General features: G+C 35.7%; 1 protein-coding gene across 1 annotated transcript in view; it reads right to left on the minus strand.

Moving 5' to 3' along the window:
* Nucleotides 1–11,835, minus strand: part of LOC128997837 (lysine-specific demethylase 5A) — a 73,886-nt gene extending 62,051 nt beyond the window's left edge. The window contains exons 1-2 of the mRNA XM_054423585.1: nucleotides 11,297–11,835; nucleotides 1,579–1,656 (exon numbers count right to left, since the gene is read on the minus strand). Of these exons, the coding sequence (XP_054279560.1) occupies nucleotides 1,579–1,656; nucleotides 11,297–11,518 (300 nt within the window). The 5' untranslated portion in view covers nucleotides 11,519–11,835. The remainder of the gene's footprint in view (nucleotides 1–1,578; nucleotides 1,657–11,296) is intronic.
* Nucleotides 11,836–14,555: the final 2,720 nt, after the last annotated feature.

Below are 14,555 nucleotides of genomic sequence, written 5' to 3' on the forward strand. Positions count from 1 at the left end.
GGTGTTACATTTGATTAACGCACTTTAAAAACCCAAAATACGTTCTAGTTTACTGATTTTATGACTCTAAACTATTACAAGGGACGCTATTATAACAGTACATTACAAAACAACAAAGGAATTATATAATCAATTTCAACATATCTTTCATTTGCATAAAAATAAAGACGGGATCTTGGCCACGAGTCTTTCACCAGGAACAGCTGTTTTCTAGGAGTTATTTGTCAGAATGTAAACAAATGGACGTTGCTGCCACCTAGCAAAGGTCCATAGTACTAACATTTAAAGTTTCCAGATGCATAGCGCTAGTAGTCTCGTTTACAAAAAATAAAATGTCTCGCGTTACAAAGATGTAACACCGTGCAGCAAAGAAGTCAAAAAGTCCGTTACATAAATGTAACACTGTGCTTGAAAGAGTTAACAGATGAACCCTTTATGCACAATAGTAACATAAAAAGTAAAGCTTGATAATGTGAAATGCGAAAAAAACATAGCTAACTTAAAAATTTTCCTCAAATTGTATTGTGTAGCCCCTAAATAAAACACAGAGACTCTTTTAAAAACTAACTTTTATCACAGCCAATATTAATACGGGAATGCAAGATTAAAGGTAAAATATCGAGGGGAAATCCTGGATCAACATTCGATTGAACACAACCCTATCTCTCAGATACCCCCTCCCACCCATATCTCACCAACAGATCATAGAACAAATACACTGACCTACTTTAAGAGTCCTTGGAGGCTAGCGGCCATCTTGGATCATTTCAAACAGCTGCTGAAGAGTTATTTATCGTCCAAAAATATTTTTTGCAAACACCAAAGTGATTTTAATTTAAATATCTAATATACTGTGGGATTAGAAATGTTCTTTGTGATTTTGAATTCTTCTCCAAGGGAGTCCATGGAAGCTAACAGCCATCTTGGATTTGCCCGCCATAAGAGCAATGTTAATTATTTTGTTAATTTCAAACAGTCGCTGAAGAGGTATTTACGATCTCAAAATATTTTTCAAACACCAAAGTGATTGTAATTTAAATATCCAGTATACTGTGGGATATATTGTATTTGTAGTTTTTGTTTTTTATTGTTTTACGAATTAGAACGTCTAGACTCCAAATGGGTCTTTAGCAACAGTCTTATGTTGGTCAGCATAACAAGTAATTGTTTGGCAAAACTTCCAGCCAACACAAACAAAATATTTGCCTACTAAACACTTTCTTTTCATAATGTAACCCACTAAACCATTATAGTTGAATAAAGAGAACAAAATCTATTTAGGTCTATTCAAAAAAGCAATATCAGATTATTATTTGACCATTCATCCTCCTAGGCTGTACCAAGTAATTATATAGAACTGCTTTAAATTTGTTTCAAAATTTGCATTTGTTTGTAATATTGATAAGACTGATTAGGCATAGGTACCTTAAATGACAAGTTAATTTAATAGTATAATTTTTAGAGAAGATTCCCTCCAACTAATATAAAATTAGTTGGTAAATCCCAAAGACTTATTTCCCATTAAAACTTTACCATAGGCAAGTGATAAGGTTTAATTTTATAATAGATCAAACTTACCTCGAGCTCATTTAACCTCTGCACTCGAGGCACAAACTTGAAACGATCAACATCAACAGCAAACGGAGGTTGCCAATCCTGAAATCAAATTGAAGAATTTACCTTAGCCTATATGAAAAACTAAAAAGATTAGTTGTATAAGCAAAGTAGAAACGATACAATTCAAGACCATGGAAAAAAATGAATCTTGCTGGTATAAGGGGGCTTATATATGCTACTGTTTTTGTTTCAATTGGTTTGGTTGGGATAGGTGTACTAATGTAGGCCTATTATAGTTGTATAGCCTACAAATCCGTGAGTCATGGCCCCCACAAGGGTGGGGCTGGCGCAACTCTGGTCACAGGGCCCGGGCCCCCAGGGGGCCCGGGCCTACTAATTTTTTCCTTTTTTTCTTTTTTCCCCATTGAAGATCACTTTACAGCAGATCATAAATTGAAGATAAAAAATAGTATATATATATATTTTACAAAAAAACTAAATTAAATAATTTAAAATGTATTAATTCTTGATTCTAAGGAAGTTCATATTTAAATACTATATGTGCGTAGGTGCGTATGTACTATCACAGCCACCTCTAATACAGTACTATACAACAGCAGAACAGCCAGCTCGGGCCCCAGTGGCCGGCTCCACAAACTCCCTCTACCCCTTCCTCCCGCCAGGCGCTTAGCCACTCCTACCTCATTCCCCCAATAATAAACAAAGTTAGGTTTTATAATTGAACTGATAGTTTCAAGAATGAATTCTTATAGTTATAAGTTAAAATAAAATTTGTAAAGCATTGAAAAATTGACATGTACTATGTACCATAGCTAAGGTGACCAGACGTCCCGTTTTAGGGGGACTGGTCCATCCCGACAAATCCTCTCGGGACGCTTATTTGTCCCGTTTTATCAACATTTGGTCCCGGTTGCACTTTTATGTATGGAATATTTCAATTTAATTGCAATCTAGGTTATTTGACACAAACTTAAAAATTCTTTACTTTTGGAGTTTTAAAAATATGAAAGATTGTAGGCCTAATAATTTTGACCTAAGTTTTCTTCCCAATTCACTCGGTATAATACTGTACTAAAGCATGGATTGGATAGCATCGGCATCGACAGCATCGGTCATTCTCGGCATTACTCGTGCACATTCGTTTTTCTCCGTGACTACTCGGCGCGAGTACTACTCGCGCAAGTTCGGCAGCTCAGGCATCCACTCCCAAAAAATGTAGTATTGTTAAAATTCTTGATGAAAATTGTCACTGAATAAAATATGATTTCATTGGTGTAAGCTGTTAAACTCAATTTACGTTAAGTTTTTTTCCTACTCCATATTACAAAGTACAATTATAGCAGTTAAGATAGCCAAACCCTTTTACAGGGAAATAAAAAGGACAAAATATTAATAGGCATGGAGCTTTTGTGTATTGATATAATAGTTTTAATTGCTGAATTCCTGTAATTTTAAGTCTTATAAAACTCATTGAAAAACTCTTTCTTCCTTAAAAAAGGCTGCAAAAGTGCCATTTACCACTCACAAATTTAATACCTAGATTGCATTAAAAACTCACTAAAATACATGACATTTTCAAAATTTTCCCGGAGGAGAACCCCCGGACCCCCCCTCTACGCCGGGGGGTATTCCATACCCCCCCGACCCCCCGGTTGGTTGGGGGGCCCGAGCCAGATCCTGGTAACAGGGCCCACAATTAAATGTGGGGGCCATGCCGTGAGTGAGTGCAAACCAAATATGCAGGGTTTGATATTTAAGTGTTAAGTAAGTAGAACTCTATCCAAAAAATATGATCAAAATATCAACTTGTAAGCTCAGTTGGTAATATCAGGGGGGGAAATGTAAGTTACACCAAACACAAAAAAAATAAAGAATTGTGCATCCAACATCTAGCACACATCATGTAGGCCTAAGTTTAAATACCGTATCTAAAGATAAGTGGTAAAGTCGGAATAGATTCACTACCTACTTAATAAAAATAGTTTTATACAAAAGTACTCTTGACAAATTGTGGGCTGAGTCTATGAACAAGATTTGTGAGTGTAGTTGTTTTCCTATGCATGGAGTGTTGCAGTAACAAACACATATGAATATGAGAAGTGAAATATTTGTTTAGTACCTGCGACTCTAAGTCTTTTTTTTTTACCACGGATCCGTTTTGCTTAAATTTGTACATGTAAATAATAGTTGATTTATTAGGTCTAATGGATTCTCACATAGAAACCTAATTTTAAACCATTCGTGGCATAAAACCAATGATTTACTATTGACAGATTCTTCAAACTCTTTGAGCTTGAGGAAAAACCATGCCGAGTCTTATTACAATAAATTCCCAATAATAGCCTACTAAACGTCATAGATAACTATAGAACAATGTATATCAACTGATTGGCAATGAAGTAAAGAAACAGGTATCATATCATATAGGCTAAGTTTGTTTTGTCATTAAACAGTGTCTCACAGTAGTCGGAATTTGGGTTGCGTTAAAAAAAAAAAATCCTGTATAGGCCTATATATGAATATGAACGAAAATTGTGTTTTTAGCCTTTGGGGACATCAAAATTACATAATAAATCTGTAATGGGGCTTACCATGAGACCTACGGTAGCTATTTATTTTATTTATTTAATAGCTTATTTCCTTTATGGGAATTTCACCTACCTACAATTTTCATTTAAAAGAGATTTTTATTGGATTTAACTATCATACAGTAGCCTACGCATTAACCGATAATCGGATTATCCGCCCTCGCTTGTAAAATATTACAGTTTGTTAACCAACCTTGTTTTGAGAGCAGTTTAGTTTAACTGCCACTTTCTAGGAATCTTGGCATTTCCTCTCCCACGCTGGGCGATAGGAACAATGCTGTTTTAGAGGAGGCTATGGCTAAACTCTACATGTTACAGGCTGTAAATAAACATCCTGTCTCGTAACGAAATGGTTGCTTGTATCTTTAGTTCTGTATTACGATGGATTTAGAAAGCCTCAATTACCGTAATAGCCTATTACATAGTGTATTAAAATAAGAATTTGTATTGTCTCTAGTCTACGACTACCTATAATTGATTACACTGAATTTATTTGACTGTACAGTGTTTTTGATTTATTTGTGATTTTTCTAGTGTCAGTATTAAAAAAAAAGATAAAAGTGTAGTCGATGTTTTAAATACACACGTGACTTCTGAATGGTGATTAGGGCCTATATAATTTCAAATGAATAGCACTTCATTATTTTTATATTTTAGGATTGCCGTTTTTACCGGCATAGGTCTGGTCCCGCTGGGGTCGGTTAAGAGGGGGTCTAATGTAGAAATAAATCAGAATTTTTTAGAACTATTTTGCATTTATTTATAATATAGGCCTATTCAGATTCCCTTGGTCTTCTGAATAAAATGAATATACATATTGATAGGTTTACTCCGTGTTTGTATTTTCTACATATTTTTTTAAAAAAAGGTACCTGGGCAAAATCACCAAAATGGGTTGGCCGTTTCCCACTTTTAACATTGGCCACTGCTAGGGTTAAAGAAAAAATCGAGTCAGGTAGATGGAAATTGTCATAGTCTGTAAGTTCCCTGCTGCGAGGGTTTATATTTAGCTGTTACAGAGAAGTGATGAACAGAGGATACACTTCATGGTACACTTTAAGTGGTGTCTAGCACTACTATTCGTTTAAGTTAGAACCTTACACGGCACGGTGTAGAAAGACCCATGAATTGGTTTAAGTACTTAAATTTGCTGCAAGGGGAGTAAAAGTGTTTTTTTATGTTAATAGTTTAGTATGAAATAAATACATTTTCCAAATTTGATCAAAATATGTTCATAAACAATCAAACTATAACAAATTACTTATTCTCCATAAGAATAACATGGGCCGAATTATAAATTTACAATTTTTTGGAATTTTCTCCATAACCATTAGGCGCATAATATTGCTTCAATATACTAAATTATTGGTTTTATAAGCTCTACAAAAATGTTTGGAAATAAATTGCTAAATTTTATCTTTTTTGGGTCAAAAATGGGAAAACCCAATTTTTACCCCATAAAACCCCCGTTCCCATGGTCCGATTATGCTGGTTAGCGAGCTCCTTCAAATAAACATAGGTTTACATGTTTATACCAAATTTCATCAAAATTGGATCATTTTTACTCAAGTTATTGTGCTAACAAACACACGTATATATATATATATATATATATATATGAATTTGAACGGATGGTGCTTTGGCCTCTAGGGACCTCAAACAAAAAAGTAAATCGGTCTCGGGTCCAGGTCTAACCATTCTGAGTACTATGGTAATAGGTTATTCCCTATATGGGAAATTCGCTAACAAACTTGATGATAGGCCTAATCAAAATGAGATGTTTAATAGGAAACGTCATTTAACAATACAAAATTATAGGCCTATCTAACTGATGGACGTGTTAGAACTGTTTCAATTTACAATTCAGAATCTGTATTGTCAGCCACCATTTTCTCAGTATTGCAATAGACAATGTCTTCAAAACGTTCAACAATATACTCGGTGAATTACTCTACTCCAACACCGTATAGTACAATATATTAGGTGGCCTACATTTTTTACAGGGCTTAAGAATTTAAACAACTTTAAGTGCATAAATAATACTTTGGCAAAAGTATCTTGTTTCAAAATTAGGCAGTCTGAAATAGGGCAGACTAGGAGGGTTTGCTCGCCAGTCCCAGGCTGCGTTCTAAAAAAATCACCGAGCAAAATACCCTACCCATAATACGTTGATACCACCAGCACAAAAGGTTTTTGTGACCAAGTAATCTTATAATTCTTTATTTAAGGATTGCATTTTATGACTAATAATGGTAGAAAAGCATCTTGTCAGACAACCCTCAATATGTACGGTAGTATCGAATTTTACTTGCTACATATGTTTTTGCGGTTCTTTAACTGCACCATCAAACGGTTTACAAAAGGATCCACTTCTGGAGGTGTTCACATGAAATAATGAGCCTGAGTTTAATTGCTTTTAAAAACGTCCCTTTTTAACATAAGTTATATTACGTTTTGTCATAATTATGTATTGGTTTGACCGTTGATATGAATAAATAAATAAATTGGAATTTTGGCAGTTGACATAATATCTCTGATTTTGGGCCAGGGAAAACTTTTCTCAGAGGCTGACCGGCTGTAAGTTAACTACAAAAAAATTTGGTAAGGACTAAGGATTCAAATTTCAGGCAGAATAATTTTACTATGAGAAGTTGTAGGCCCTAGTACCCTCTTCCTCCCTGGAAAGAATTGCCGTGTTAGATTGTATTAAAACATATATGCTACATTCCGCATTGGAGGAGTCAGTGAATTTAGACTATTTGTTAATCATACAAAACTTTTACTTATTGAGAGTTTGAGCTTTAACTTATTTAGCGCCTATTTATTTTATTGAGGGAAAATTTAATTTTACACGTGTATACAAAGATGGCAAAACGATAAATTTCAGACATAACCTTCCACCAGAGGCATTACGGAAGTTACCTCCGGGTCACTACATTTTTCGTTATAAAAACCATAGTTTGTGTTCGGCAGGGCTGTTGCCTCAAGTACCTCTTTCGCGCAATCGGTTTCAGCTACTAATACCCCTTTCCCAGTTGTCAGTCGACCTTGGGGAGTGGTTAGCGTGTGTCACTACTGGTAGTAGCTTCTGTGTGCACCCTGTGATGCAACACGGGTTTCCCGGAGCCTAGTTCCATGTGTACCCTTGTGTTTGACCTTATTTAGCGATATTATAAAATGGATGAAGCAGAACGAATAGCGAGATTGTTGGCTAGTGTTGAAAGAGAGGACAGGGAACAACATTTAGTGGAAAGGCCTACTGGCGCGTTTGTTTGGGAACTTTTTTTAAGAAAAAGGGCTTTGACGAAATGGAGTCTAGTCCTTCTAACAAATGATTTTTTCATCAGACAATAAGTTAGGAATTTTATTTCATACACTATTGCAATTTTTTCTAAAAGCTTTGACACAATAAGTTGCCCTTATAGAATGATTTTTTTCATAAGACCATAGGTGTTTTTATGTCAAACACTGATGCAATTTTCGTTTAAGAGCTTTGATCAAATTAGTTGTCTTTGTAACAAATGATAATTTTCATTAGACCATGTACGTGTTTTTATGTCATACACTATTGAAAATGTTTTCTAATTTTATACGATAGTAGGCCTACTGTTCGTACAACACCCCTGCCGCAGCAAACCTGCAAATTAATCGAATTTCCATTTACCAGGCTGGATTTCTACTAAAATATTCCCCAAAAATTGTCAGATTCATTTCCTATTTAAATCAAACTAATTTTAGTAAGTACTTAGGTTTGCTGCTACACAGGGAAGGTGTGTTTTTATATTAAAATGTTGATAGCTTAGCATGAAATAACAAAAATTGCTAAATCTGATTAAAATATATCCCTAAACAAGCAAACTAGAACAGTTTATTTATTCTCCATAAGAATAACATGGGGAACTTTAAATTTAAACCTACAATGTTTTTAACTATATCCGTAACCGTTGGGCATACAACAACGCTTCAATATATAAAATCTTTCCTTTTTAAGCTCTACAAAATGGTTTAAAGAGAAATTATTAATTTTTGTGTTTTTAGGGTCAAAAATGGGAAAAATAAATTTTTACCCTATAAACCCCCGTTACCAGTCTGATTTCGCAAACTCGTTCGAATAAATGAAGGTTTACCCGTTTGCAAAAAATTTCATCAATGCACAAAATCGGATTATTCATTTTTGCTTCAGTTACCAGTATTGCGCTAACGGACGCACACATATATATATATACAGGGTGATTGATATAAGTGTGCCAGCCGTTTTATTTGAAAACTATAAGAGATATCAAAAAAAGTTAAATGGTAAGTGCCTTGGATTTTTTATTTAAAAAATTGTTGTCAAGTCAAAAAAATTATTTTAGCCCCCATTTTTCCAATATGGCCGCCAACATTGATTTTTCTTATGGAACACCCTGCATTTTATGATGTATTCTGGTAGAAAAAGTAATTTTAAGACGATTTTATTCTTGTCATTTTTTTCATAAACCTAACCGTTTCAAAGATAATAATGGTTAAAGTTTTGAAATTTCTGCATGAGAAAGAGTTTTGATAAAGGTCTAAGCTAGCATGCCAGCTGTTTTGTTCGAAAACCATTCAAAATTTCACAACTTAAACCATTATTATCTTTGAAACGGTTAGGGTTATGAAAAAAATGACAAGAATAAAATCGTCTTAAAATTTCTTTTTCTACCAGAATACATCATAAAATACAGGGTGTTCCATAAGAAAAATCAAAGTTGGCGGCCATATTGGAAAAATGGTGGCTAAAATAATTTTTTGGACTTGACTATAATTTTTTAAATAAAAAATCCAAGGCACTTACCATTTAACTTTTTTTGATATCTCTTATAGTTTTCGAATAAAACGGCTGGCACACTTATATCAATCACCCTGTATATAGGCCTATATATGAATTTGAACGGATGGTGTTTTTAGCCTCTGGGGACCTTAAAACAAAAAAGAAAATCGGTCCCGGGTCTAGGTCTTACCATGAGACTTACGGTAATAGCTTATTCCCTATAAGTTATGGGAAATTAGTTAAAAAGTAAGTCTTTTTTATCCGCAACACTTAGGCCTACGTATTTGAATTGTTTGATATTAACATTTTAAATAGAACTTAAGTAATCATGTAAAAACTCATAAAAAATGTGTTCTTACAGTTTAATTGCCAATAAAATGTTTTTTACTTATCATTGTAGGCTATAGTTTTCGTACACCCGGAGGTAACTTCCGTGAGCGCCCTTTGGTGTTTGAAAATCAATGTGCCCGACCGAAAGTTAATACTTGTCATATATGAAGTTAAGAACAGACAAGAAATTACTTATATATCAAAATATATATAAATATCATGCAACAATCAACAACAAAATTATAACAATATACCGTAACAATTGAAAGTTAGCTGGAATTCGTTGCACAGGAGGATATTTGTTTTATAGGCTACTACAGGAGGGGTACCATTGCGCCACTTGAATTTTTTTTTTTGGGGGGGGGGGATATTTTACTGCTAGCTGTCATAATGAATGTATAATTTTGTAAAAGCAGCTCGAAAAAGGGTTTCGAAGTAGTTCACTATCAACCCCAACAACATTTTGCTATTCGTAAAATAGGATTAGGCTACTACTAAAAATGGTAAAAACGCACATTGTTAGACATTCCTTAACATGTACAATGATGTCGAATTATTTTACTTTCTACATATGTTTTGGCGGTTTTTTAACTTCACCATCGTCAGGCTTACAAAAGGATCTACTTCTGCAAGTGTCGTCAGAATACGTTACAAACATTTAACACAAAACTATTACCGTACGGATAGGCCTATTGATTTACGCATGTACATATTGCCGTGGGCGAGACTGGAAGTAAACCGAATCAGGTTATGAGTGACGGACCGATGTGGTCTCTGGATTGTCGTCTACATTTTCAACAGCTGATATTGAAAGCATTGTAGTGACTGAGAAGAGTGTTGAAAATATAATGTGATTCATAATTAATTAAGAGTTTTTTTAATTCAAAATGTGTGTGCTGTCCCTAGTTATTATGTCTTCATATGTTTAAAACCCTTCTAAAGTAGGCCTATTTAATAAATTTCCTTTCCCGCAGTGATGTAGAATGTCGAGACCATCATTTACATCCAGCATATCATGGTTATTATTGTCAATAATATTGAATGAAAACTCTTAATTAAGTTAGGTATGTAATTATGAATCCCATTATATTTTTCCACACTCTTCACAGTCACTACAATACTCCATATGAATACAATAGGCTACTACAATACTCATATGAACTAACTGCCCCCTTGTTAGAAAATTGAAATGATTTCAATTAGTATAAGTTAGTTTTAAAACTACAATTCAAATAGGAATCGGCCTAAAGGCTTGTATCCATAAGCAAAAGTGCTCATAAAAAAAGTCCCTCCACACACAGAAATTACCAATTTTAAGATTTGTAAGTTACAACACAAGTATCTTACTGTATTCGGCAAACAGGACTTTGGTACAGTACCAGGCCTTTGGTACAGACTGAACTAGGCCTTACATTGAATCTTGGTAGACTTAGCCTAACTTTTTACTGATTGTTAAACTAAAAAACCTTCTAACGAGTTAGCCATAATCGTAACCACAATTTCAATAAAATTCTGTGTCCACAAACTTTTGTTGTTGGAAAATAGGCCTAGGCCTAAGTTAACTTACTAAAAACCACATGGCCAAGATCATAAAATAAAGTTTATTTCTAACAATAAAATGTAAGCCTACATCCTTAAGGATTTGCAAAACTGAGGCATAAAAGTAGGCATAGGCTACCCTATTTATCAATATGGATTAAGCCTAGCCAGGTAACTTAGTGTTTGCAACCATAGCCTTGAATAGGCTAGAGTTAACTTAACTTAGCCTACATTAGAATTTTTGTTTCTGAGCGTAGCTTAAATTTGTTTTGAATATTACAAAGGTAGGCCTAGTCTACATTTAGTAGGTAAAGGTTTAGCCAATTGACCAAGGATTAAGAACACCGGAAATATTTCTAAGACATGTAGGGCCTATAACCTTAATTAGACCCTAACATAGGCAAACCTCATGGTAACTTGTTAATAGCTCATTCAATGTAGCCTATCCTACTAAAGCTTTGGTACTTACAGGGGGTGGTTTGATTTTGCAGATTCCATATTTTTCAGCCAGAGGCCTGATTTTATTGATGTATGACAAAGGATCTTGAAATTCCTCATTAGTAGGTTCATATGTGGGAGCATCAGGAGGAGGGCAAAACACGATTTGGCCTTCCTCAGCGCAAGAGGGTGTATCATAACCATCAAAATTTAGCGAGCCGTGATTTGAGTGCATGCTTGAATCATTTGCCATCACAGCTTAAAACTTGCAACAATATAGTGTTCTTATGTTAATGACTAGGCCTAGTAACAAACAAATAAAAGAGCACTGCAAACTAATCTGTCAGAATAGGACGTTGCGTCATTAACAGGCAGCGTATTTAAAATTCTCAATCTGCAAACTTAATAACCATTAAAAGGACATAATATAGCGTATTTAAATAGATAGTAAATTGGTGTTTTACGAAAACCATGGGAATTAGTGGGAAACATCTTCCTACATTAGCTATAAGGCTAGGACGGTCCGACTAGTCAACCAACACCACAACCACAACACAAAGTCACAATCACACGTACACCACCACCGTCCACCACCACCAATAGTCTACAGAAGACACGAAGAACACAGAAGAACGAAGAACAGAAACACTGAAACTGAAACAGAGACAGAAGTAGTCGAACTCGAAGTTGCTAGTTGCTATGCTCGGTTGGTCGGATGTTATTGCTTCTATTGTGATATTGCTACTTCCTCCTAGACCAGAGCGAAATCACAGGATTTTCAGAAAAAAACAGAAAACGTGCCGTATACATTGAGCTTGCCATGTAGCCTATATCTGAAAATAGCAACTGGATAAGAAAAGCCCATGCCGTTGTCAGCATTCTTGTGGTGAGGGTTGGTTCTTTAAATTTGCTGCTTGTTTATTTGAATTTAACATTTATTTTAAAATGTTCCCAATCCTCCCTAAATATAAAAACCTATAACTTATTAATTTGGTTATTGAGAAACGTTCTATCATACAGTCATGTAAAAATCAGATCTTAATAGTTTCGGTAACGAATTGTATTTCATGAGTTGAAATTAAGTTTATATTAATTACAAAATATAGATAATTAATAGTTTTAATTAAGTTTATGATAATTACAAAATTAAAGGGAGGGTATGGGGGTTTAGGGATCGGTAGCACCTTTTGAGCCGTTCCGGCCAAACCTTGCATGCAGGGTTGGTTCGGCAGATTTGTCCACAACACAAACACACCTAAACTCCAACTCTCACTTGTTAGCTGCGGAGAGCTACCCTCTGCCACTGGGTGTTGGCCCACCTACAGAACCTAGTAAGGGGGATCACCCAGCCATGGGGTCCTGAGGAGTTGCAACCTGGTTGGATCTATACGTCCCATGAAGTAGGTTTAAGCCCGACAGCCGAAGCACTCCTAAACGGCATGGTCAGAGGCCAAAAGAAGGCAGCCCCTTCACTGATCTAGGATGCGATGGACCCATTACCCATTCATCTGAAGTTTACAAAATGAAAAGAACAAAGCAAGGAGCTGGACTGGTAATTACGGAAAAGACATGGCGAGGAAAAAGGATGAGTATCGGAACATGGAGCATTAGGTCAATTACAGGAAAGGAAAAGGAGCTGGTAGATGAGTTTGAGAAAAGCAAGCTGGACATTCTAGCAATAACTGAAACAAAAAAGAAGAATAAAGGAGTAGAAAATGTGGAAAACAATCATGTGTTTGTGTTCAGTGGACTGGAATCAGGCACAAGAGCCCAAGCAGGGGCCCATTTCATAATAAAGTACAAACTAATATTATTAGTAAATCAGCTGATCGCCCAATGCAAATCTAATGGAAATTACAAGTTACAAGTTGTAACTTGTAGTTTATTATGAAATGGGCCCCAGGAGTCGCATTACTAATCCATAAAAATTTGGAAGACAACATCTTTAGCTGGAAATTCGTCTCCCAAAGAATCTTTACGGTAACTTTCAAGTTTACTAAAAGCGATTTGACTACCTTTATTGTAGTCTATGGGTTAAATGAAGACACCAGGACAGAAGAAAAGGACACTTTTTGGGAGGAAATTCTGAAGGTTATAGATGACGTTGAAGGAGAGCCAGTACTACTTTTGGAGATTTTAATGCTAGAGTTGGAAACGACTCTAATGCTTGTGCCGGAGTTTTAGGAAATCACGGAAAAGAAATAATGAACGACAACGGTGAGAGGCTAGTATACTTGTGTGTGGCGAACAATTTAAGAGTGGTTAACACAATGTTCCTAAATAAAAGAAATCCATAAATTCACAAGAGAAGAACCAAGCAGGAAGGATAAATCAATTATATATCTACTTGGCAGACCTAAATCAGCTGAACGGAACCTCTTCAAGGGTGAAGATTATCGGTGCCCCATCGGTGGTCGGACCACTGTTTTTCAGTATAATTGTCAACGATCTGGACCTAATTAAATGGACATACCTTATTGTTTGCTGACGATTCCACCTTGTTCAATATGGGAAAGATCATTTATCGATTGAGGGCATAAGGAGACAACCTGCTGGAAATGGCTAAGGATTATATACCTATAGCAAACCGCTTCAAAATCAACGAGGCAAAAATATAATCCCTAATCTGCACTCTGAGATCGAGGATAGAACAGGACGAGGCTGTAAAGCTATTAGGTTTCTGGATAGATCCTAGATTATGCTGGAACATCCACACAGACAAGGTTTTTGTCAAGTTGTCAAGGGTCCTCTACCTTCTCAGGAAGATTAGAGAGTTTATTACCAAAAACTATTTGATTACTGCATCAATCATTCCTTTTTCCATAGCCATATACTGTATGTAATTATACTTTTTTTTAGAGGTTGGTGGCCTCTTGCATTTGCCCGTCCACATAGACTACAGATCTGTGCGTGTGGAACGTATTCAGCAAAGCAAGGGGTGAGCCGGTACAGTACGAAGGTGAACTGTACTGATAAAATGGTTGTGGCAGTGACCAGGATCCGAACCCACGACATCGCTGCCTAAGTCCGTGACACTACCAACTGAGCCACCGACTCACCGAGCTGAGTTACTTTGGTGCTAGTACTGTTAAAAGAGAACCTGGGCCCTATTTTTGAAATGGTTGACAGTTGAGTCAATCGTCAGCACTCAACTCAACCAACAACAGGATTTGGTATTTTTGAAACACAACAGTTGGGAAGCGAGTTGGGAATCACTAGTTGTCAGTTGAGTGACTCGTTTTGGAAATGTAGGGCATACGACCGCACGAAATTCAGATGACGTCATTTTG

The sequence above is a fragment of the Macrosteles quadrilineatus genome, unplaced genomic scaffold, assembly GCF_028750875.1.
Source record: "Macrosteles quadrilineatus isolate MER2022 unplaced genomic scaffold, UCM_ALF_1.0 Scaffold_7__1_contigs__length_78375512, whole genome shotgun sequence".
Taxonomy (NCBI): Eukaryota; Metazoa; Arthropoda; class Insecta; order Hemiptera; family Cicadellidae; genus Macrosteles; species Macrosteles quadrilineatus.